The sequence below is a fragment of the Physcomitrium patens genome, chromosome 21 (assembly GCF_059467195.1).
Source record: "Physcomitrium patens ecotype Gransden chromosome 21, ASM5946719v1, whole genome shotgun sequence".
NCBI classification, from domain to species: Eukaryota; Viridiplantae; Streptophyta; class Bryopsida; order Funariales; family Funariaceae; genus Physcomitrium; species Physcomitrium patens.
The window spans coordinates 9,746,910-9,771,982 of NC_143430.1; the positions used below are offsets into that span (position 1 = coordinate 9,746,910).

General features: G+C 37.2%; 2 protein-coding genes and 2 long non-coding RNA genes across 14 annotated transcripts; 2 read left to right on the forward strand and 2 right to left on the reverse strand.

The window, feature by feature from the left end:
* Positions 1-1,364: 1,364 nt before the first annotated feature.
* Positions 1,365-4,344, reverse strand: LOC112273867 (eukaryotic translation initiation factor 3 subunit K). Of its 2 annotated transcripts, none has more exons than XM_024502883.3 (9): positions 4,136-4,344; positions 3,737-3,793; positions 3,356-3,406; positions 3,025-3,087; positions 2,724-2,774; positions 2,352-2,418; positions 2,107-2,189; positions 1,896-1,982; positions 1,365-1,714 (listed from the first exon to the last, which is right to left on the reverse strand). In XM_024502883.3, the coding sequence occupies exons 1-9, from the start codon at positions 4,244-4,246 to the stop codon at positions 1,607-1,609; spliced, it is 678 nt and encodes a 225-aa protein (XP_024358651.1). In that variant the 5' UTR covers positions 4,247-4,344; the 3' UTR covers positions 1,365-1,606. The 2 variants fall into 2 exon arrangements, with proteins under 2 accessions (XP_024358651.1, XP_090101628.1); XM_090245502.1 differs by lacking the exon at positions 4,136-4,344 and adding an exon at positions 4,014-4,095.
* Positions 4,345-11,075: 6,731 nt separating this feature from the next.
* LOC112274364 (la protein 1) lies at positions 11,076-14,626 on the forward strand. Its single transcript, XM_024503805.3, has 9 exons — positions 11,076-11,325; positions 11,503-11,581; positions 11,810-11,962; positions 12,103-12,245; positions 12,611-12,759; positions 12,864-13,182; positions 13,331-13,478; positions 13,646-13,763; positions 14,125-14,626. The coding sequence occupies exons 1-9, from the start codon at positions 11,272-11,274 to the stop codon at positions 14,246-14,248; spliced, it is 1,287 nt and encodes a 428-aa protein (XP_024359573.1). The 5' UTR covers positions 11,076-11,271; the 3' UTR covers positions 14,249-14,626.
* Positions 14,627-15,309: 683 nt separating this feature from the next.
* LOC149986753 (uncharacterized) lies at positions 15,310-20,617 on the reverse strand. Of its 8 annotated transcripts, none has more exons than XR_016499736.1 (3): positions 20,478-20,617; positions 17,745-19,564; positions 15,310-16,812 (listed from the first exon to the last, which is right to left on the reverse strand). It is a non-coding gene; the product is annotated as an uncharacterized LOC149986753 (long non-coding RNA). The 8 variants fall into 8 exon arrangements; XR_016499734.1 differs by having other exon boundaries at positions 15,310-16,960; XR_016499737.1 differs by having other exon boundaries at positions 15,310-15,917; positions 16,441-19,564.
* A 307-nt stretch (positions 20,618-20,924) lies between these two features.
* Positions 20,925-23,818, forward strand: LOC112273912 (uncharacterized). 3 transcript variants are annotated; one of them, XR_002967248.3, is made up of 4 exons: positions 20,925-21,224; positions 21,459-21,868; positions 22,067-23,490; positions 23,652-23,818. It is a non-coding gene; the product is annotated as an uncharacterized LOC112273912 (long non-coding RNA). The 3 variants fall into 3 exon arrangements; XR_002967249.3 differs by having other exon boundaries at positions 21,451-21,868; positions 22,067-23,818; XR_002967247.3 differs by having other exon boundaries at positions 22,067-23,818.
* The last annotated feature ends 1,255 nt before the right edge of the window (positions 23,819-25,073 follow it).

Genomic DNA, 25,073 nt, shown 5'->3' on the forward strand with positions numbered 1-25,073 from the left:
TCAAGAGCTTCTCCACATACCACATAAAATGTGGCTTTGATCGACCCACCTGCAGTTCCCTAATGGTTTCCAATAGAAGCTACGATTAACTTCTTTTTAACCTCCTGTTTGTACGACAAAAACAAAAAAGAAATTTCACAGTGGACATAACTTTCAAAAGAATTATAATTGTTCACCAGCCGCTTTGTGTTGGTCTTGCTTTGGAGCACAGGGATCGATCTCCAATTCCTTCAGTTTTCACGTCATGGGCATCCAAGTTTTCATGCACAACTCTCAGAACTCTAGTAGTTCACAAGGGCTGGTTCTGGAAGAACTGGGTCTTAAGGCTTCGTCTCCGACATTCACAGTATTGCACAACATCCACATGAGTAGTTCTCAAGGTCTGAGGATCAAACAGCAGCACGAAGTTCGTTGAAACCTGCATGCGAGGAACCAGACAACTAATCTCCCTAAAACTGGTAGCAATCTCCTTAAACAAGCACATCAAATCTTTCCTTCCACGTCCAACATATGTCCACCACCATGTGATTGCACTGGTTAGCCTCTGTGTCATGCAACATCAGCTCATTATCCTGCGAACTCTTCGTGGGCAGAGCATACGCCCATATCCCGCAACAAGGGCAGCCTATTGATTGAGATTCGCCACCACACGCGCAATTTTTCTCCTCCCCCGTGAGATCGTCTACCGAAAGCTAACTAAACGAGAGCTTGATTAGGGGTTGCCCCATAAACGCCCTCCTTCCGAACTTTCAGCTTCACTTTCATTCGCTTCGAGTGCGGCTCTTGTGCGTTATCGGTTGTTTCGATTGACAAGATACTGCTGAGGAATGAAGACTTACATTTTGATGATTTTTAACCATGCGAATAACTCCTCTGCTGTTGATGTGACGCAGACAAACAAATCCTGAGACTTATCCGTAGATTCACGGATACCGAACTAGACTTCTAGATACTACGAATGAGGGTGAGAATTATCCAGAGCGTTGTATACCAGACTCTGCCGCACCGTCACAAATATTACAATCGTGAAGATTGAGGTCATTTTAATTTATTTACATAGTGTCAAAGCTATTCTCTCCATTCTAGGTTCTTCCTCACTGGACACCCTCTCAACAATCCTCCAAATGAATTAGAACCGCCTGTTGAGGTCACGCTGAAAGAGAATTGAAGGCATTGTGAAATGACCACGATTGCATTCCTTTGTCGCTTTTCATTTAAATAATGAGAAGTAAAAGAGAACTTACAAAACAAATCCTTACATAAAAAAAAGGGGCCCTGGAATACATAACGTAACGTACTTTTTTAAAAATACGACATGGACTGGAGAAAAAAGTAATCGATTGCAGCTCTCGCTTCATACGAAATGAATAAATTACCAGCAGTTTACTAATATCCAATTACAAAATGCCTGTTTAGGACGATTGCCAACAGACCACAAACAAGCACACACCCACTAACCTCTGCTGTCCCAAATTCTATTACAGTAATCTTTGCATTCGACTACAGAGTGTGAAGCACCTCTTCTGAAAGAACCTACGCCGACCTTCCGGATAAAACAGATTTCTTCATGTTGTTTCCCTCAATGTTGCACTCCTCATGAACCCTTTCAAACTAACACAGGGAGGATCCTTGCAACATGTTCCAATGGTATGCTATCAGCAGTGTTCCGTCTCAGTACTGGCTGGTTGTCCTCGTTCAAGGGCAAAACGACCACCTGCAAGCAAAAGCAAGAGTAAACTTAGATACAACAACTAAGTAAAAAACGATTATTGATATTTCCAGGTGGAAAATCTGTTGTGGGATTGGATGTTTTTTTTCTCCTCTCAAAACATGCACAAACCTTCCCTGATTATGGTGTGCAACTGCATCATAACCGATTATATCAATATACTTACCTTGCCACCTTTCTCAAGTGCCCAGCCATTATTGTTTACTTGATGCTCCAAAAATTTATCCAAGGAAAGTCCTTCCATATTGATAGCCTGCAAATTTGTGGACAAATAATTAGCACTCTTACAACGCAATTCAAGCTATTCTTACCTGTGCTCATAAATGCGACATTACCAAGATACGACAAGTCATGGTGCAAGCACTATAAGAACCCACCTCAGCCAAAATTGATCGAGGCAAACGCTGATAAGTGATTGAGAGCACATGGATAGCGTATCCCTGAAGGGCTTGCTCAAATCCTGCAATCCCCAGAACAGGGTTAAACCCCATCAAGGCGGAGTATGTTGAATCATGTATACAGTAAATCACCGTCCAAGCAACCTACACAGTATCCAAAGAATAAAGTAGGCGCTACGATTCAACAACCACAGAGGGAGGTAATGCATTACACACAAACTTACCGGGGACAACTTCAAGAATATCCCTGTTTCTGTTGGCCTCGTCCCAGAATTCTCGAAAACGAGATGTCTGCACCATCGACTTTACTAAATCAATATTTAACAATGATAACCTTGAAGAATGTCTAGAAACGAGTCCCTCAATCGCTTACGATTAAACCTACCAGCGGAATTCTCACTGCTACCGTAGAGCTGATTGGAGCACTTACATTAAATTCCAGTCTTTGAGAATGAATGTGAAAAAAAGTGAAGTTTGTGGATTAATGCTCAGAATAGACCACTACAGAAAGTTCAATCAAAATGAACAAATAAACGGTATGCCCCCTGCCACCGAATGCAAACACATGCTCAAAAAAATCATGTTTGAAACCGAACCTCTAGAAAGTGAGCCAAAGTAGCAAGATTCAAAAAGGTCTCCTCCATTTGCTGAGGAGTTAGCAGTCAAGAAGCAACAAGATAGAGATCAAAATAATAATTGCGCCGATACATCAGGAAGACTTTTCTTTTCCCGGCGATTACTAAAAGCATTTAAAAACAGAACCAAGAGTAGAGAAATAAGGTATTGAAGTGGCCAGAAAGTTTTGTTGTCTCAAACCATTGACATAAACACTAGCAAAAGTATTTGTACTTATCGAAACCAATTCAACATGCGTAGAGACATGGTTAAGTAGGATACAAGTCTTTCTGGGATCAGGAACATGCACAAATTAAAGTCTGTGGCAGGTAGTGCCATCAATGCCTGCAGAACAAAATTCACCACGTTAGTGAGAATTAACAACAGCAACAATTCGTCACACAAATAAAATACAGTATGAACAAGAAATGACTTAGCAACCAGCTCGCTAAATCTTAAAGAGATTAATCGAGATAACCTCAAGCACATCCGCAAAAGACTCACATGTTACTAGCGCTTCACAACGACCTAGACATCAGGCAGGTAAAGCGTAGTTCCAACTTATAAACTTATAAACTCAAAAAAATTATGTTGATCCACTTTTGAAAGTTACCTTCACAAGCACTTTAATGATAAGGTGAACATTCATGCGAGCTGGGTAGAACTGCAACCAACAGAAGCAAACCGTCAATAGTCAGGATTCACTACTTGCTGTAGTATCCTCGAAATCAACTCCAAGTACATCAACTACTAAGAGTGCCTTGATATTTCCGCCACAAGAAAACTCGCGTGTAAAATGTGCATAATATATCCGGAAAATATTGAAACTAGGTTCAACTTCGACGTCATGAAGCCTCGGAAGAAGACACAATTAAATGATGGATTGTAATGGGAGAAAGACTCCAACGTCACAACAGATCTCCAATTGAGAAGGGAAAAATAAACAAGATTGTGATGCAATATGGAAACGGGTCCAAAGAAAATGGGGCAAGACCTGGTAAAGGCGGAGAAGACATAAGTTGCAATCCAAGCTGTACGTCTGAGTCGCAACCTACAGTACCGACAGAGAACAAAAATTCAGCAACTATTAGGTTAACCAATTAAGAATCATTGACTCTTACATAATAGACTCAAGAAGCGCAAAATGAAGTGAGAGAAAGGCTCCAGATAATTCCCCGAAGATGTTGTGCAACCGCTTTTGAGGACCTGATCCAACACGAAACAAGACCATGGACAGGATCCAAAAAACCAGCACAGCATGAATCCTTAACCGTATAGGTCATCTCTGCAGCTTAATTGCGCGAGTCCATTCTCACAGAACCAAACACAAAACTGATACGAAATCGAACATCAGGAATGTAAGCTTTCGCTTCTAAGGAAGTGGCGCACTCACCTGCTCTTCAACGTAGCTCTCCAAATCCGGAAGGATGTCGGGATTGTAGGGGTTCAGAGCAACCAACTGCTCGATAGTGAAGATCTGCTGCGGGGCTTGAGCTCCTGGCATCGTATTTTCCTGCAGCCACCTCTAACTCGTGACGCTACGATTGATTAATGTGAAGCGAGGAGCTAGAGCACAGAGAGAAAGATATTCGCGGCAGAGGCGCAAAAAAACTATGCATTGCGAAGCAACATAAGCTACAAACCCTAAAACCTCCAAGGGCATTGTGGTTGATACCCTGGACCAGAGCACTGGGTATATGTGGGTTCCAATGGCGGGTAAGGAAGCAGCTTTGCCTGTCTTACGTTTTCACGTCGCGATTCCATTCAGAATGGGCAGAAGTAATCAGTGGAGAACCAAGTTTCAAGGGAGCATTGCTTTGTTGCTATAAATACGTATTCTCGACTTATTTTATCAAAAACCAGTAACAAAACTTCAACACACAAGGAATCTTTTACCGCTCCTTTCATCTACACTTGACACATGAAGATTCTTATTTGTATGCAGGCCAGTATGTCCCCCCGGATCATTCCCTGGAGCACCTCAGGCACCACACAACCCCACCCATATTTTGTCTTGATGACCAGTTAATTAGGGTCAAGGATTACCCTAATTAGTCCCCTACAAACCCCCTATATAATCGGGGTTGATTAGCTTCGTCATAATCTAATAAAATCGTATGTTATGTTATATTATGTATTATGTATAATATATGTAAAATACATTATATATTATGTATAACATATAGATTATAATTATAATAGATTTGATTGTAAAATTAGCTTTGCCATTATAGACAGACACCAATTCTATCTTATCTATATATGCATTATACCTCAAGAAAACTATGAAATTTATAAATCCAATTTTAATATTCACATATTAAAATACATGATCAGTGTTCAAATTTTTAAATTTTATTAATAAAATCACAAAAATTATTAGAACCTGATTTTTAATTTTTCTAATATTTTTCATATAATTCAATTACATGAAGGTTAAATAGTGTAGAAATCATTAATAGAATATTATGTATCTTAGGAAAAATGCAAAAGTGTGTATTATGTGGCATTTTTCAGATCTGAGTACAATGCACAAAAATATTAATGGACCAAAAGGTACATCTATTTGTTAAAATTACACCAATGTATTGTTTGTTAAAATCACATTCATAAGTTTACCAAGAACTCAAATAAAATAAAAACAAATATAGTGTTGAAAACAATACTTACATTTTGAAAGCAATGCTCAATCATCAAAACATGAATACCATTTTCAGCACTACATGTGTTTTTATTTTAATTTTTAAACACTTAATGTGTTGTGTTTCTTATTTTGGTGCATGATATATGTAAGCCACACATCTGATACTTTAATAACAACACTGCTTTCAAATACACAGGTTAAATGTATGAATGCTGATTTTTAGAAATTCGATGAGATATTGAGGTTAAACAAGTCTCTATAACTAAGAGAGATGTGGCTTTATAATTTTCACCACTCAAAATTATTAATTTTTTGTTTATGATCTATATATCTATAATTAATATTTGAGAATTACTCTAGTTGCGCTTCAAACACTTGCAGATTTGAGTGCTAAGTAAAATTAAAATTAAAAACATTTATCTTGCTAGATTTTATTTTAGTAATTTTGAAAGCTTTAAATTTTTTTGCAGTTGCTTGAATTAAAAAAATAATAATAAAAAATAACTAAATCAAAGAATTAAAAATTAAAAGTTTGATATTTCAAATTTTAAGTTTGTATTTATTAAAAGTAAAGTACATTTGTAATATTTTTCAACAAAAATTATAGGGAATTCCTAAGTGGATATTATCCTTTTAGTAATTGAATACCTTGTCTCCATATGCCACATATATAGTAATATCATTTCTTCTTAAATATTTCTTATAATTATATTTTTTGATGATTATGTTATTATTATTAAAAGAGATTATGAACATAAAGGAAAAAAATAAAAAAATAAATTTATGTCTTGTTTGTATACCTAAAATATTGATATGACTATTAAAATTTAGATATATAATTGATGTTGTTGAATTAGTTTTTTTCACTAATTAATTTAGCCAATTATTTGTAAGATTCAAACATAAGTAGGTAGAGTGCCAATTAGGAAATTAAGAAAAAATGTAACTTAAACCATTAGTTTTAAGTTAAAAATTTGTGTTTTTAAATTAGAATTTTTTGATTATATCAATTGGTATTAATTGTAGCTCAAGAATTTTATCTTTTTAATATATATATATATATATATATATATGTTTTAGTAATTGGTCTTTGTCACACTCTAACCAATTGATACTACAATCTAGCAACGAATTTGAATCATGTAGATATTGCAATTAATTCCAATATCTTCTTCTTAAGTCCATGTAATCTCTTCAAATAATTTTCAAAGTCAATTGGAATAATATTAATGATTGTCTTTAATACATAATTATTATTTTTTAATGAATATTATTCTTTTGATTGCCAACAATTATTAAGAACATGAATCACAAAGAACCAAAGGATCGATACACTCTTGTGTCACTAGAAAAGAGTAGCTAAAAATTCAAAGTTGTTACAATATTAAAATTAGAATGGCTATTGCGAAAGACATGAAAACTAGAGACTCTTGAATCAAGACTAAGAATAAAAAAGATATTGATAAGAGTAAAAAAAGATCTCACTTTTGCCTCTATATATACCAACTAACTACAAGCATTATGAAAACATTCTATAGAACCTCCGACACATATCCAACTTGTAAGATATGTGTCAAACTTGCAAGATAAGTTTTTTATATGTTCACCAAATGGTTAACTTATACTACAAGTTACTAACATGTGCAACACCTAGGCAATGTGTTGGCCAAATTTTTAACCTATTAATCACCTATAAACATATATAAAGTCAAATCCATGTCTTTGAAGCTTCTAAGAAGTTAATCCAAAAGATATTATCAAATTTATTTACTTGTATTTACTTCTATCTAATTCCATTAATATAAATAAATAAATATATTTTTGAAAAAAATAAACCATTTAATTATTATTCAATAGGAATACAAATCACTTAATAGTCAATCTAGTTCAATTATATAAACTAAACTTTTATGTATAATCTAATTTTGAGTTGTAGAAATACAATGATTGGATCTAACTTAATCTCTTATATAAAATAGCTAAGAGAAGAGATAAACCAATGAGATAAACAAGAAGAGATAAAAACCTTCTTTAATTGGCTGCATCTCTTATTATTTTTATAAATAATAAAGCAATAGTTTCTATGCAATAATTCATAGAACCTCTAACTTTGTTAATTCTTAATTCTTTTCAAGTTAGCCAACAATGATAGTATTAATATGTAAAAGAAGAAGCATGAGAATCTACAAAAATAAACATAAAAATCTATGAAATTCAAGCCAAGTGGAAAGTATATATATTATAATATTATTGTAAGAAGAATATTTAGGCTTATTTATAAATATCTATTCCAGTAGTCATAGTTAAACAAGATGTAGAAAAGTGGGAGTATATTTATTACATATTATTTTTGTCTTTACCTACTACCTCATCATTTGTCATATTCAACAAGAATTTGCTTGCTTTTTCTTTGTTTAATGCGGTACAATCATGAAGTATGGGGCAATAGTAAGCTATGGTATTTGTAGTATCAACATTCCATAACCTAGTATAATTCAAAGAGAGAGAGGTGAAAAAGTGAGAGGAAAATTGAGCATGTGGTTTCTTTACAAATAATTGTGTTGCATAGGAAATTGAAATTAAAGACTTGACATGGTGACAGATTGAGATGGAATGTCGAGTCTATAATTTGTTAGAGTACTAATAGGCATCTAAGGTACTATTTGAGGTTGGCAAATTATTTGGATTACCAATTAAAGCTTAAAGAGTGCAAAATTTTATATTCAAGAAGTGGACAAGATGTGAGTTAGATTGATTTGTTTATAATGCCTTCATCCACCATATTGGTTATTCTAATCAAATCAAGATTATATTGGAGACATTCAAAGGAATGAAGGCAAATGGCTTGGGGCTTGATGAATATATTGATGGACTTTTGGTCAATATTTTGACTAATATAAACAAAATGAAGACATGAAACTAATGATAGAAATAACTACTGTAAAAGTAGTTTAGAGAATGAAATAATATAGAATTTTATACATCTGCATGCTCAACTCATTCATAGCTTGTAATAATACAAAAAGTTCCACATATTTATCTAAGCAACATCAAAACAACACATTTTAGAAGTATAATAATAAAAACTTCAAATGAAGCTATATGATAATACAATAAATCCACTGTCACAAAGATCATTGTTTCTATCTTTGACATTAAATTTTTAAGGAATATTATTTATGACAATGGCAGAGGTTCATATGTTTTTTTGTTTTAAAATAGAACAAGCTCACTCTTTGACGGATTTGATAAGATGTATTAATTCTTATTGACAACTTAACTTCAATACAATGCTAATGAAATGATATCATGCTTTTAACTTAATAATTATGTTTTCTACACTTATTATCTTTCTTAATGACATAAATCTATTAGTCACAAAGTGCCTTTATGATACAATCATATAAACTTAAGTAAATACACAAAGTCTTTTTGATTAAGTAGAAGATATGTTTTATTCAACAATTTTCTAATCTTTCTCAATTGGCAACATCTTCCCAATTGGAGTGTATTTCTTGCATGATTTTTTTCTTGTCATTTAGAGTGTTCAGTTGTAATAACTAAATATTTCTTAGTAATCTACTTAGTAAGAATCAATAGCCTGACAACCTATTATTAAGCTAATAAAAAACTAACTATAAAATTTGGATACTTAATACAAAAAATTAAAATACTTTTAATTAATTGGTAAAGCTATAGAATATTTATATATGTTAAAAAAATAAACTATAAAATTATTCAATGAACTTATTCAAATGATAAGAAATATAATAACACTTTTTTTTAAAATAATTAAAAAGAAGAAATAAATGATTAGGAGTATAACAAATATTGTTTTTTAAACTTCTCTTTTAAACTTAAATACAATAATAAAAATACTATAAAATGATTGATGTATTAGATAGGAATATAATATAGATATAATAAGTTATTTAATATGAATAAATAGATTGAAATCTATAAATTATTATTATTATTATTATATATGAACTTACTCAAAATTTAACTTTAATTAAATTATCATTTGATAGTAGATATCAAACTAAAAATACATAGTTTACTATTTAAGTTCTTTTAATAATGTAATAACATTTTGTTATATATTAGATTATTATTAATTAGCCTTCAAATGTAAGAATGATTTTTTTTATTTTTTCATTAGTGTAACATATTCATTAAATGATAAATGTCAAATTTATTTACAAATATCTAATTACAACTAAAAATTATATTAATTATATTAGTTTTTAAAGATTTATTGTAAATATAATTATGATTCTTTTTACATAAGTCTAAACTAATAATTGATATATATATATATATATATATATATATATAATTATCAATGTTAGTATTTTATTAAATATATATCTATATATATATAATTTTTTATATGTAAATTTCTACTATAGAAATATTATTTTTATATATATGTATTTAATTTTTTATGTTAAAAAAATAGAAAAGTATTTTGAAGTATCTATTTTAGCTACATTTATTGGATCTTTTTATATTTATATAGCTTTACATGCATGTCGCATTATTAATATTAATATTGATATTTCATTTATTAAAATTTAATATGTATGAATATGTGTAAGAAAATAGTTTTTAGTTTAAATAAGCATCTTTAGTACCACCAATGCTAATATCTTTATTGTAGATTGTCGCTGCTTCATATAGCAACACAATTTATATTAACTACCATTGATTGCCATTGTTGATGATTGCTATACTAAATTACAATGCAAATAATGTACCAAAAAACTATATAAATATTCTTTTTGAAAAAGTATACAAAATAACAAAAATAACTATAAAAAACCAACACATATGGAACAAATTAAACAAATCAATAATTCGCAAAAAAAAAATTTATTTTTATTTTTTAGGGTTATAATTATTGTTTAAATTTTTCCAAACATAGCATCATCCATGCTCTACAAACATCCCCCGTTTGACTTTTGCGTACGTAGATGCGAAGAATGATGAAAAAGCAAAAGACACATTCTAAGCCAGAAGTAAGAGGAAAGGAGCGGGCAGCCCGAGCATGCAACGACTAGGTTCAAACGAGAAAGCGGGGGCAGCGAGGGAGCGACGGAGGGAGGGGGTCACCCGCGATAGGGCCAGAAAGGGCAGGGGGGGCAGGAAGGGCTGGAAGGGCTGAAAGGGCAGGGGGGCAGGAAGGGCTGGAAGGGCTGAAAGGGCAGGGGGGCAGGAAGGGCTGAAAGGGCATGGGGGCAGGAAGGGCTGGAAGGGCTGAAAGGGCAGGGGGGCAGGAAGGGCTGAGAGGGCTGAAAGGGCAGAAAGGGCAGGGGGGCAGGAAGGGCAGGAAGGGCTGAAAGGGCAGGGGGCAGGGGGAGCATATTTGCGCCGTTTGACCTGTAGCGGGACGGGTCATTGGGGAACCAAACCCCCATCCAACGAGAGCCCCCACCTCTACCCCACTCCTCCCAGCTAAGCTTGCTAGCGTCGTCGCATCGTTGCCCTTCCTTCCATCCCTTCCTTGCTGTTTGTTGTTTGTTAATTTCGTGCGGGTTCTCTCTCCCTCTGTCTCTGTGGTCGTGGGCCAACACGGCGAGACAATCTCGCCCCCTCGTCATCCAAGAACCTTCTTGCGCTTGATATTTTGGGCACTTTGTTTGTTTAGGTATCTCGCCGTCACCGTCACGCCCGCATACCTCCTCTCCTGCTGCTGCCCTGCTGTTGCCACTCTGTTGGCCTTGTCGATTGGTGGTAGTGGTGGTGGTAGTGCTGCGGAGTGGGGTTGCAGTCGGAAAGTGAATTTGGTCCCGTGGCGTGGTCCGGGGAGTGGATTTGAAGTTCGAGTGAGGTTGTGAGGAGCGGGTCAGGCAAGGGTTCGGGGCTTTAGCAAGCGGTTCGCGATGGCGACCGCCGGCGTGTTGGACGAGGAGACGACGGCCAAGGTTTTGCGTCAGGTGAGTGGGGTTCCGGAGGAGTGGCGGGCTAGGGAATTGGGTGGCTGTATGTTTGTGAGGTTCTGAGCGTTATTGTATGGTTTTGGGTTTATGGCAGTTGTGACCCCCCCACCCCATCCTCTTTTTCTTCTTCTGGGTACTGCGTTACTAATGTGATGCTTGGTCGTGATGTAACAGATGGAATTTTACTTCAGTGACAGTAATCTTCCTGGGGACGCCTTTTTGCTGAAGAACATTGAAGAGAGTGACGATGATAGTATCCTTTTTGGTGTTTTGTAATTGCTTGTTTGTGGATTTTGTCGAGGAGGGTAGCCACAAGATGCTTGATGTTGCTGGAATTTTGCGTTTTTCTGTAGGTTTTCTGGGTGCATGGTTGTTTGGACGTGTCCAGTTTCGGTGTCACTTGTTCACTTTACACTCTTTGTATTTTGTGGTTCTCGCTTTTGATCATTTGATTACACCTACAGCCTTAACATGGAACTAGTGGTTGAACTATCTCTTCTGTGCACATTCCAAAAGATGAGAAAACATTTGGGAGTGAACGAGTCAGACCCGACCAAATTTCCAGCTGATAAACTAGCTGGCGTAGCTGAAGTTCTGCGTAACAAGTCGACCTTTCTCCGTGTCTCTGAAGATGGTTCGTGCACATGAGTTTATTGAATAGTGAAAATCTTGAATTACTGCTCACATCTTTGTCTGATGCATCAAAGCGTTACACATATGATATTGACCACTTTGGTTTGAAGACTGTTGTTGACGAGAAGTGCATGTGGACAGGGAAAAGAGTAGGGCGTGTGACGAAGCTTCAGAAACCGGAGGTCGTACAAGCGGAAGTAGATGCCCGTAGCATTGCGGCTAACCCCTTTCCCTACACCATTACAATGGAGGAAGTGGAGACCTTTTTCAAGCAGTACGGACAGGTATTCGAAATGTAGTAACCCATGTGTACAACATGTTGAACAAACAGAATTTGACTTTCGTATTACCTAGAGCTATATCTGCTAAACAACTATACAGCCAAGTTAGCTTTGATCCAATTGTTTCGAAGATCTGTGAATTCATGTTCAGAAATCAGAATTTCTCCTGAATAGTTTCTGTGATATTTTGCTGTCATTTCCCAAATCAATGTGATTATCAACTCTGCTAAGACTTTGTGAGGCATAAAGTCGTATTGTTACGTGCCTATAAAAAGTCCACCTCTACAAACCCACAGCTAATATTTACTATGTCTCTTGGTTACAGTTTTTTTGATTCACCTCATCTGTTCATGCTTGCATCTTTGCAGGTCAAGAGCGTGCGGCTTCCAAAACATGCTTCCAGCAAGAATGTTCTGTCAGGTTTCGCAGTCGTTGAATTCTCTTCGGAAGAGGAAGCAAAGAAGATTTTGAAAATGGAGCTGGTATGCCAAGGAGCCACCTTGGAACTGGAGCCTAAGTAAGCCTAATCCTCTTTTCAATTGATTTCACTTCACTACAAATTGCTTCCTGGATTTTTGCTATTTCTATAATGTGAAACATTAATCGATAGTTGGATTACAGGACCACTTTTGATGAACGAAAAGAGACAATTTTCGATCAAGGTGCAAATGGTGGCAGGCAATCAGGGGAGTCAAAGACCAACAGAAGGAATGAGAAGAAGTTCCAAGACAGGCATACAGATTCAGAGGAAGACTACCAAAAGGGGTTAATTGTTTCTTTTACTGCTAAAAAGATTGGTGCTTTGGATGAATCTGAAAAGAAAGCAGATGATGAAAAGGTAGTTGAGGGTGAAAAGCCTAGCGAAATAGAAAGTGGAGATGAAGAAAAACTTTCCCGAGAAGATATTAAAGGTGCTTTGGCCAAGTTCGGAGTAATTCGGGTTGGTTCACCTCATCCTTGCAGCCCTGCTGATTGCAACCCTTGTTATATTTACTATTGCTCTCACTCCGTAATTTCTCTGTTTATATGGATCTCTGTAATTTGTGCAAGTTTTTTACTGTTGCTGATGTAGTTTTTTTTGAGTGCAGTACGTGGATTATGCTAAAGGAGACTCTACAGGGTTCCTACGCTTCGATGTACCTGAGGACGCACAAAAGCTTAGAGCTGCTGCTGCTGTCACACCTGAAGGCGGGTTGACAATTGCTAAACATTTGGTAACCTTCGAGGCACTCGAAGGTACGATTCGTTGCTCTAATCGGAACATTGGTTTCCTAACGCGTCTCTCTCTCTCTCTCTCTCTCTCTCTCTCTCGCTCCTCCTCCTCTCCCCTCCCCGCTCTCCCCACGTCTATTTATTCTTATTCACAGTTTTCTATTTGCTCACAATTTCATCGCTATGTACAGGAGACGAAGAGGCAGAATACTGGAAGAAACTTAGGGAAGGTCAAGGTAACAAGCGGGACTTTGGTGGTGGCAGAGGCTTTGGTGGAGGTAGAGGCTACGGTGGCCGCGGTGGTGGAAGGTATATTCCTGCCTCATATTTTTTGTTTAAAAATGATTATACTCTTATTGTAAATTACGAACGCGAGGTGCCTTTTGACTTTCCCGAGCCACAAAGTTCTTTTGTTTAGTTTAGTTTTTTTGTTTTTGTCTTTTGTTTTTGTATCTCCTGTAATTATGGTAAAATTTAAAGGTCAATATTTCAATAAGATAAATCTTGTACTTCTCACAAGTTTCCGAAGAAACCTGGGATATAGGACACGCTCTGTTAGTAGTGTGATTATCCGTTACCTTTGCTATGCTTTGATCCTGTGAACGAAATTATTGAAGAATCTCCAATTCGTGGGTGATTTAACATGTCCCCTCGTTTCGTTTGTTTTCAGAGGTGGCGGTGGATGGGGAGGTCGAGGAGGAAGAGGAAGGGGTGGCGACAGGGACAACAGGAATAACAAGCGTCGTAATGACGGTGAAGCTCAATTTAAATCTAAGCAACAGAAAACGGAGTAGACACAATGCAGTTGAAGCTTTGAGCATGATGATAGTGAGAGGAGCTTAACAAGTTGCAACAACAATTTTGTTGCTGTCGATACTTTGTGCAAACTTTTTACCGAGGCCAGATTAGACATGAGGTGTTATCATTTTATATCTCTTTACATCAACTTGAGGAAATTTTGGTGCTGAGAACTGTCTCGTGCCTTCAATTTAATATTGCCCTTCTAAAACTTTCGATGGAAGATTTGGGCGATTTGTTAGTCCCATCTCATTGATCGCAGTTGTGAAGAGCCTGGGAGCATCTTGACTGCAACGTACAGCTCAGCTGTGTTATACGTTTTTGACACCTGTCGAGTCAACAAGAAAAACCATATAATTTGGTTTTGAGTGGCCTTTTTGAAATTCACAATGGGAGTTGGGTGGATACGATTGGAATATCGAATGTGTTATTTAAGATTCATGGAAGCAATATCTTTTACAATATGTTGCTCTTAGAAACAACTAAAGTATACCGAGTAGAACTGTCATATTATGGAAAGATTTTTGTTATAGCCCCTGTGCTGATACTAAACAGGTTAAGTAAATTTCGTCACCCTCTCAAAGTGGCTGTTTCTTATGTAATTTACCTACGTCCATCAAAAGTCCCCATCAATCCGTTTAGAATTTGATTTGATTTCACAAGGGCTTGATTGATATACAAAAAACGGATTGCTTGTAGTTATATCAATCAAGCCCTTGTGAAATCAAATCAAATTCTTGGGACCTTAAAATTCTTTTCAAAGGGTAAGAGACAAATGATTGTGTATGAAGAAAATAAGAAGGAAGCAACAAAACAGCTCCATAGATCAAAAGTTTTACAAAAAAACTGAAAACTGTAAAACGATGCGACAGGAAATATGTATCTCCAGTCCAGCCAGAATTTTAAGGGAGGTGGGATAGTTCCCGTTGGCACTGCTTAAACCAGTCGTAGAAATAAAAAGTCATGTTACAACTGCATGAAAATTCATGACACCTCAGTCGACAAAGCAGGGTATACCATGGAGCAGATAATCTGTATGCAACTCTTTGTACGTTCAAAGGCTAAGAGCAAGACTTTAGTTTGCATCAGTTTGAACATCCTGTTTTCTAAAATGTTGAAACAGCAACGTCCACAAATGGTTAACCAATCAAGTGATTCGTAGCACAATCAAATGTTCTTCATACAAGCGCAACACCTAATCGGTTCCTGATCACACCTCTTCCCGAATCATGCAATTGAAAATATCAAGAGCATCTTCATGAAGGGTCTATTGTGCTTTAGAATAACAGCTCAAAACTTGCAGGGTAAAGTAATACTACACATGCTCAACGTGAGAAACTTGCAGGGACCATGCTATCCTTGAACTTGAGGCTTTCACCACTAATCCGGCACGTAGATCTACAATGTCACGTGAAAACTTGCTTCAGTTGCATCACCAACGGTCAGATTTTCACTATATTGCTAAATCTGTCACAGATGTGAAAGCTTGGAGCGGAATGGACCCATATAAATGAAGTCTTACTGCCAGATTCGTTACCAAGTATGTGTTCATGTGACATTGTAGATCTAAGAGCTGGAACAGATGTGAAGGTAAATCGGGTTCCTGCTTCTTTCGGCCGACGCATATCCTTCCTTCTTGGGAGCATCAAATAATGGCTCGTCCATCTGCATCTCAACACATGAGTAGCAGTGCCTGGAATCCAGCAGTTGCAAATTACACACCCTCCGGATCACACGCAAAGGAGATCCAGCTATTCCAAGCACCCATGAATATGATCAGCAACTTTATGTTTTGTAATTTTGTGACTTATTCTCAACACTAAACCGAGAGAACTAGTAGTTGTAAAAACAGACAAATTGAATGCCCAACTCACTAATTCCTGACTAAAAGTTTGCTATACCAGATAAAATTCAACGCAGTAATCAAAATAAAGTACAAGACCGCAGTCTATATAAGGAAAAGTAAGGTTCTTGGTTTGTTCTTCTAATTTCTCTTCGAACCTTGAAAATAAATATAACAGTGAAAAGCCAAATAATTTCATATTCATGATGAAAGGTGTAAAAAAAACTAGTAACTAAATACAACAAGATCTTCAGTTAACTGCCTTTTTGATCCAAATTTGTCATATTATAAGCCCATGATATGTTTTGAATTTACAAGCATGAGCTTCTCCTCACTGATTAATACCTTTTTGTTAGCTGGATGACGAGCGCATCAACAAGACACACTAAGAGCTTCGTACCAATCTTTGCCCTATTTCGCACGATGATTTTGCCAGAATTGTGGTCAGATGTCTAGCTCGTCGTCTTGTTGCGAAGTAACAGGCACTTCGAAGTATCTGCTGCTTTGCAACTCCAGAACTATCCAGCTTGTCTCCGAGTTTGGCGTCTCCCAATAGTCATGACGTTTGGAAAACATAGCTGATCGGACCTGAAATATCAAGTGGAGCTTCACTATGTACAACTAACATGTACCACGTTAATTGATAAGTTGACGTCGCAACCTTCGTTCTCTAAGGAACTGACACCTTAAACTGGTTCATTCAATTTTAGAAGAGACCTGCAGGACAAAGTTATGGGTCACATGAGGAGCATGGTATGAAATACTGCCTACAGGTCTCCTCCACCATTGGCCCATGCAGGAAAAGAAGCGAACTAAACTACGAACTTCATTTCAGTCCGTCATTTCGCTATATCACTTCCAACACCTGTAACAAAGGAGGTTGGATGTAAATGGAAGTGAAAGGTCCCTAGCAGAATATTGTTGAGGAAGATGGATGGTATGCGAATGAAGAAAGATGTAATAAAGTGTAGCAGGAATTGTTTATCACAAATCGTTTTGATATTCCTAGACAATCTCTAGCTCCTTTATGACCCAGGACTGTACAGGAAAAACTTTTCATTGGATTGACGGGTTCAAAAACTACAGCAATTTTTTTGGTTTGTAACTCCCAGGTTACATATTAATCATGGTCGTGACGGATTTAGGTCGGAAAGTCAACAGATAGCTAAGGTAACTACAGGAGGCATTCCGATCTTTGGATATCAGGAGGTGATAAACACAAACACGGAACTGAAATTAATGAACCCGTTGCATCGTGTTTGAAACTCCTATTTGGAGCTAAAATGTAATCATGGGTCTGAGAGGGCTGATAGTTGTCACTTATACAGGAAACCAGAAGTCCCTCATCCTGCAGGCACTGACCTTACGAACACAGCACACAAATTGTGCACAACGAAGAGTGACTAGCTCCTGATCTGATGTGAGGCAATTAAATATCATTTTAGAAGTTGATCAGATTGAATTGATAAAGTATGATGTGTCTGATTTTAAGTGAAAGGTTTCGGGACCCTTTTAAAAATCATAATCTCCCCGGGAAGATGTTTCTCGACAGTCGTCCTTTTCAATGATTTCAACTTGTCTGCAAACCCCACTGGACTTAGAGCATGTTATGTGAATAAAGAAAACTCATGCTGATATGAAAGGCATACCTTTCAGCTCAGAAGCTCGTCACGGTTGTGCTTCTTTTAGGTCGAAATGCGTCGAAACCTCGAAATCCTCCTGCAGTCGAATCTTGAAAGCCTTCAAAAACTCATTGCCCATTTCGTCGACCTCAGACCTCAAAACTTGTCACACTGAGGTTGAAAACTGGACCATGATTGGAAACGATGGAAGGCGCGTATCAACAGCACACTCCTCAAACCCTTTAACTTTCACTTCACATCCCCTCAGCATCTGCAGTTGCTCTTGCCACCAGGGTTAAGAAGTTAAGATCACTATTTAGGTCAACATAGTGGTGTAAGTCAGACAAACTGACAAATGCTAATGCGGCGTCCTCGAATCCAGCGTCAAAGTTCACGTTCAGGATAAACCACGATAGGGTCGCGTTTCACTGCCCGTGACCGATCTCCCAATAATCGGATTTCAGATCAGTGCCGAGCGGCAGTGTCACCTGGTCCGTTGCTTCAAACCTTAGCTGCCTTAAATCGTTTTCCTTGCATGTCCGCTCTACGTGGGATCAACGCTAAAATGTGAACCCACCGCTGAAATTTTGATCTCCCCCCCCCCCTTTCCATGACCCCTTGCAACTTGATGCGGCGTGTGTGTCCATCAACTGCAAAGGTTACCTGCGGAAGGCTGAAATGCGAGTTGGGACGGAGCAAAAACAGCGCGTATCAGCTTGGGACTGGATCTCATAAGAGCATCGAGAGCTCCGGAACCTATCGCCGTCAGAGCAGATGGAAGAAAACGGCTCTCGCTGATCTTTTGCATGCGTCGTCGAGAGTGATCCATCTGCAGAGGTTCTAACCCCAGCATCCTTTATCCTCGTGAGACTCTGCACCGCCCTCGCTAGTGGCAAATAATTTCCCGCTTCCATGCAGTGCTCGTGGACCCGGCAAGATATTTCCGAAGGTGACTGGACCTCTGATCTGATATTTTCTCCATCTTCTCATTCACTCATCACACAGACAGCGAGCGCAGTGCAGAACAGGTCAACAAGGCTTGCTGTGCCAATTGAGTTGCATTTCGGAGAGGTAACGTATTTTTATTTATTTATTTATTTTCCGTAAAAAGTATTGCATTCTTATGTGTGGATGTACGTGGGTTTTGGTTTTAACTCAAGACTTGTGGTTGATGCCCCTTTTCTTCTCGTAGAACATAAAACCAAAAAGGTGTACGTAAGCAAATTCATGAATATTTTGTGTAGAACACAAGTTGCAGGAGACAAACGCAATATCTTAAGTAAACAATAAAATTATACATTTTAAATAGGTTAAAAAAATATCTAAAAAATATCTAAAAAATATCTTAAAAAATTAGTTCAGTGTACAAGGTTTTTCTGCAAACAAATGCTTAGATTGATTCTCATAATGGATTGTGTTTAGAATGTTTGGGTACATGATTGAATGATTTCTCGGATTGTATTCCGTTGGACAAGATGTTGACCCTACTCAATGCGTTCAAGTGGCTGCGATCTGCGTGCTGAACTATTTCGCCGAGAGTGGGACTAGTGGTAGAAACTAGATCTTAGAGTGAACATTACATACACTGAAGGGCTCTTGGGTGTCGGTTATGGTCTTCAATTAGCAACTGGATGGGGTCGCAAGTCACTTAACCGTTCTCTGAAAGCCATTCCAAGGAAGCTTTGTGAAGACAGATTAGCACACCACATCATCCATGGTTTTACAACTGTGGTGGACAATCTCCTAAAGTCTAACCGCAATTGGGAATATTCTACGGTAAATAGCAGAATGGCGAAATCAAATTTGCTTGTTGCTTTTCTTCACATCTTGTGCGAGGGTAACATAATCTGGAAATCATTTCTCAATTCACACATTATCACAATCTGTAACCTGCACGATGAATTTCGCGAAGCATTGGAGAAACAGAGAGACACTGCTTTTCTTTTACAAGTTCCATCCCAGGAGCTGTAGTGAAGAATACTCGTATGTTGGAAACGTTATGCTTTCAACGTAGGTCACCAACCAGACATACGTAGAGCTTGCGAGGATTGTCAGTCTGTTGCTAACGGCACTGGCTCATCAACATCATGCATGACGACACAAATAGAAGGCAGATTGTCGTCATCGAGAAGAAATAACAGAATTTGTTAGGAGAACGATGTTACAAGATTCTGAGAGTCCCGTATGAGCCGACAGTCGGAACACATGGAGGCACCTCAAAAATCTCCTAAAGTTCTTCAACGTGTTTATAAAACCTAGGTCTCACTAAAGAATCATACAATGGAACAATGAACTCTCACCATGTCTCGCGTGTACTATCTGAAAGTGTTGTACCGAAGAGGTGTCACATGTTTGACCTCAGTATTCAATTGTACTAGACGAAGTGCAGCGATAACTAACTCGTGCTTTTTGAGGTAAGATTGTTCTTGCATGTCGAATCTGCTGCTAGATCAACATGAACATCATCACCCTCTAGTGCTGAAGATATAAACAAATAACGAAATAAAGGAGAAATATACATATATATATATATATATATATATATATATGTATTCACACGAAATTCTAAGATTAATATACCAAAAGCAGGTGAATGGACCCTCAGATTGAAGGAATGGATATTAATAGATCAAAAGTAGATAAGAATGTAAGCAAATCTACTGATGCTGAGAGGCAGCTATCCTGTTTTTGAGATGGTCTCGTTAATCCGACCTAATGACGAAACAGTAAAGAAAGTGAGATCAGCAAATGGAGTAGTACCTGTTTTTCTACAATTCCAAGATCCTCGATTTCTGTGAGCAACTCTTTTCCCAGTCCCAGCCGTTCCTTTCTATCAAGTGGATCCAATCTCAAAACTCGAATTCCTGTCCCACTTGTGAACCACGTCATGATCCAAATTCCTTGCAAATTGTCAACAACATCAATTCAAGACATTCTTCTCTTCAATATAGCCTCTTTTTTTTTCTCCACCCCCCCCCCCCCCCCCCCCCCCCCGTCTTCACAGAGCAGAGAGCGTAGGTACTTAGTTTCCATTCTTGGGTACGCATCGTTCATGAGAGCTTGTCTGCGTGAAGCTCTCTGCAATACCACGATGGCGGAGCGTCATTTGAAGGTGTGGGTATGTCGAGACTCGCTCCTTGGATTCTCCTAAAATGCCACTACAAGAAGGAAATGCAGATTGAGGGCGTTGAGGGAGGGAACGAAGATGATTCCATCCAGAATCGATAACCCTAAACGGCACCCACTGTTAGTTTTAGTACAGGACAGTCGTCCTTCTCAGCTGGCGAGAGCTTAGAACTGTTCATCCATCCATCAGGGTTTGGGATTTTAGGGCGAAGGAAGCTTGTGAGGCTGCACTTCTTATTCACTGAAGTTCCACTGGCTCCTCGAATCTGATAGAATTGAAGCTGGGGGTTTGCTCCCATTTCGAGGGTTGTGCCGCAGTGAGATGGCCAGTTCTGAGCCGAATTGCACACTGAGATCACAGGCTGCTCCTTCACTGATCAGGTAAGAGAATGCGGTGATGGAAGATGAAATGCCAGTTTTTGGAGTGAGATCAGCTGGCGATGAATTTCTGTACCAGAGGGATTTCTACAGGCGGGGAAGAAAGAGGTGACTACAAGGAGGATGATGGTTCAGAGGTGTTAGTGAGCATGCTTTTTATGTTGCTTAAGCGTTTTTCGGTCTAGCGGACGCAGCTAATTAGATAGGTGTGTGGTTTGGTTACATGAAGAACTGCAGGTTAATTTGAAGGTTTTAGCTTCAGCATGTCTGAATACGCTAGTGGCGATGATGGAGATGATTCCATTGACGACGAAGAAGGGGTGGTCGAGGAAATGATCAACGACTGAAAACCGACATTTTTTGGATTTGTCACGCTGAGTGTCAATCCATACGAAATTAGAATGTAGATCTTATGTTGTGTGGGGTTGTCTGAATTAGGGATAATAACTAACTGCTCATTAAGTCTCTTTTAGGCATGTGTCTGGTTGATTTGGCCGACTTAGCGCAGTAGCCTCCCACTGACCTAGATCATCATTGCGCTGCAGCCCTATGTTGATTGGTTTGAGTGCGAGGATAAAGGCAATCACTTAACAAGCGCTCCGGAACCTAAACGAAGATATACTCTATCAAAATGTAACTCTTAGAAGGTACCAGAAGAACTTATCCTGGTTCTTGGTCTTGTACGGCCATCGAAGAAATGTAGACGTGACCGCAGAAAGTTAAATATGTTGCTCACAAAATATTATCCAATCTTACAATGTAGTATATGCACCTTGTGTCCAATTACTCACTTTAGATAAGTTCTGAAATATATGGTTGGTTGTGAAATTGATTCGAAACTTAAGGAAGGGATCCTGAGACCCAAGGAAGAACCTGAGTGTTATCGTGCGTGAGGTGATGATCTGAGAACGTCAGACGAGAATGCCAATGGACCCACGTACATTCCAGCTTCAAAACTCTAACTACCAGGCATGTCGATTCCTCACCTTTGGCTCCTTTGCAACTTCAATTGTTGCCTGAACGGAACTAAGCTTCTTTGAGTACTTGGTTTTCATGTTCTTAGGTCGTTATTCACATAATTAACTAGAATGTCCTTTGGTGTTGGACATGGTGAATCAAACTCGGGGATTATTTGTTTCATTTATGGAATGTGGAGGTGAATTTGCAGCTGTTATTCCATTGTTTACTGACAATTCTGGGTAATGGGTTGCGATACGTGCCTAAACCATGATACTTTGAGTTCATTTATTTATTCTATATGAATACTTTTACTTGATTTAACAACTTTTACAGGTGTACGAAGGTTTTTGATTTTGACGATTGTGCACGATTCCGTATGATAGAGGCTTTTGTCGTGTTATTACCACATGCTTTATGTTTTTTCCGTTAGATGACGTGGCAAAAGATGAGAAACTTTTCATGATGCTACATGCTAGCACAACTGATTGTAAGTTAAAAGTAGCCTGATGCCTCGAACTACCATCTATCTAAGTCAGTGACGGATATAGTTCACCCTGATCTGAAGGAAACTGTTATGGCAATTGATGACAAACTTTTCACGATGCCTGTAATGGGCAGTTGAGTGCAAAGTTAAATATAGCCTGATGCCTCAATCCAAGAGTATTTGTTTTAGTCAAAAACCTCAAATCCAGATGCCGGGATTTCTGATTCTGTGTTTAAGGGATGTTGCATTTAGCATATTGCTATTAACGTCACCACGGGTGACTGAGAGTTACCAGCTTACTAGTTGTTTTGATTTTGTTGCAGCTTTTAAGACTCCTATTTAGTAATGTTGGCCAGTTATGTACTTGGGGTTTTCCTTTTCTTAATTCTTTTTTCCTGTTGGGTGCGTTGGCAAAAGATGAAAAACTCTTCATGATGCTACATGCTAGCACAGCTGATTGCAAGTTAAAAGTAGCCTGATGCCTCGAACTACCACCTATCTAAGTCAGTGACGGATGTACTTCACCCTGACCTAAATCAGTTTAACCTTGCTCCAATTCTTCCATTTTCATTGATAAATGAAAAAGAAATTGTAATGGCAAGTGATGCTAAACTTTTCATGATGCTTATAGTGGGCATTTGAGTGCAAAGTTAAAAGTAGCCTGATGCCTGAATCCAAGAGTAATTGTTTTGGTCTAAAGTTTACATTCCGGTATGTGTTCAAGTGATGCATTTAGCAGGTTGCTGTCAACTTAACTACGATCGAGGTTGAGAGCCTATAAATCTTGTTCAAAGTTCAGATTTCAAGAATGCTGAAGAGTACAAGGTTTATGCAGCTGTTTTCTTTTTCTTTTTCTTTTTGACACAAACAGAGATTCCCCTATTGCAGAAAATTAGTATACAAAAGACACCCTAGTATGAAGCTGTTTTTGTATTTGACGATGTTTTCTGCGTATTTCGTTTGACCTCTGCATTTCTCTGTTGCAGAAGTGTCACCCATGGCAACATCAATAGAGGTATCCTATAAGGCTTAATGTGATGCGTTATTTTGTTGGGTGTCAATACCTATTATTTGTTCTATTTTGTCCTTGAATTGTATTGATCTATTTTTAGACAAAAATTTAAGAATTCATTCATTGATATCATCGACACCATTGATGTGTGTGGATAAAATGAACCAATTTGTTACATATGCAGTAATGGATGGTTTTTCAACTTGCAATCTGATGTAAATTGTATCAATTGTAGACTCAAAAATTGAGGCCAAATTTAGTATATTTAGTGGAAGTACTTACTTTTTAATGGATCAATCATATTCAAAGCATTTCTTATCTACAATGATTACTTATCTGTAAAGAATTCTGACAATTTTTGATAGCTTACAGAGTAACTTTACAATATTTTTGTCTACATGAATGCACACGCCAATATACAAATATATGGAAATCTATATATATATATCTATATATTATTGTATAAGTTCGTAGAAGTTCACTAAAAAAGTATTTTTCTTACATATCATCAGTATTTCTATCTCGAATTTAAGCTTGAAATACATTATGGTGTTGAATTTAAAGCTGTAGATGCGTTTTTCATTTTTAACTTACATACCGTAGTGTACAACTGGAATACTGTTGGTTGTATGTGGATTGTGGACCACTCAATGCATCTCTATTTTACATCATATAGGAGTTTTGTTTGTTTGTTTGTTTTTTTTTAAAATTAAATTTGTAAAACAGTAGGTGTAAACGAAACTGTCTTAGTTTAATTTATTTTCTTTTTGAAATAATAATAATAATAATAATGTAAACGTGAAAGTACCACTCTGAAATTAATAACAAGCATTTGTGTGGGACCATTTTGGGACCATTTTTGAGAATGCTTTGCTTAAATATGTCATCAGTTAATGGATGTTGCTTAAATCTTAACACTTTTGTAACAATGTCGAAAATATTATGTGATTGATGGTGTAGAAGCTCAGGATTTATATTATTTTTGGTTATTGGAGCTTTGACAACTTTGTCTGAAATATGTGTTGATGGCAAAAAGAAAAAGTATTAGCCATTAATTTCTAAAGTATTTCAACATATTGCACACTTCTAACATTCAACTATAATAGATGTTTGTATTATTTAGTTTAATAAAAGTAAATGGAAGTATTTAAAAATGTTAAATAGATATTATTTTCAGATATTTAAATATTCTTTTTAAGTCTTTCAAATACTCATCTCATTTTTAAATAGTTAAAAACATGTTAAATAGATATTATTTTCTAGAATTATTTAGAAATTGTTACAGATACAAATTAGATCTTTAGATTTTTTAAGAAATGCCATGTGATTATTGATAATTGGCTTAAAAGTTTTTTTATTTTTAGGAAGTTGCACTAGAAGGAATTTACAACTTGGA

Excerpts from the sequence above, each read along its gene's own strand:
- LOC112274364 (XM_024503805.3), top strand. The coding sequence starts at position 11,272 with ATGGCGACCGCCGGCGTGTTGGACGAGGAGACGACGGCCAAGGTTTTG. Across the intron at positions 11,326-11,502 it reads CGGCCAAGGTTTTGCGTCAG|ATGGAATTTTACTTCAGTGA; the intron begins GTGAGTGGGGTT and ends GTGATGTAACAG. Across the intron at positions 13,183-13,330 it reads CCAAGTTCGGAGTAATTCGG|TACGTGGATTATGCTAAAGG; the intron begins GTTGGTTCACCT and ends TTTTGAGTGCAG.
- LOC112273867 (XM_024502883.3), bottom strand. The coding sequence starts at position 4,246 with ATGCCAGGAGCTCAAGCCCCGCAGCAGATCTTCACTATCGAGCAGTTG. Across the intron at positions 3,088-3,355 it reads TCATTAAAGTGCTTGTGAAG|GCATTGATGGCACTACCTGC; the intron begins GTAACTTTCAAA and ends TTTGTTCTGCAG. Across the intron at positions 1,983-2,106 it reads CTCGATCAATTTTGGCTGAG|GCTATCAATATGGAAGGACT; the intron begins GTGGGTTCTTAT and ends ACAAATTTGCAG.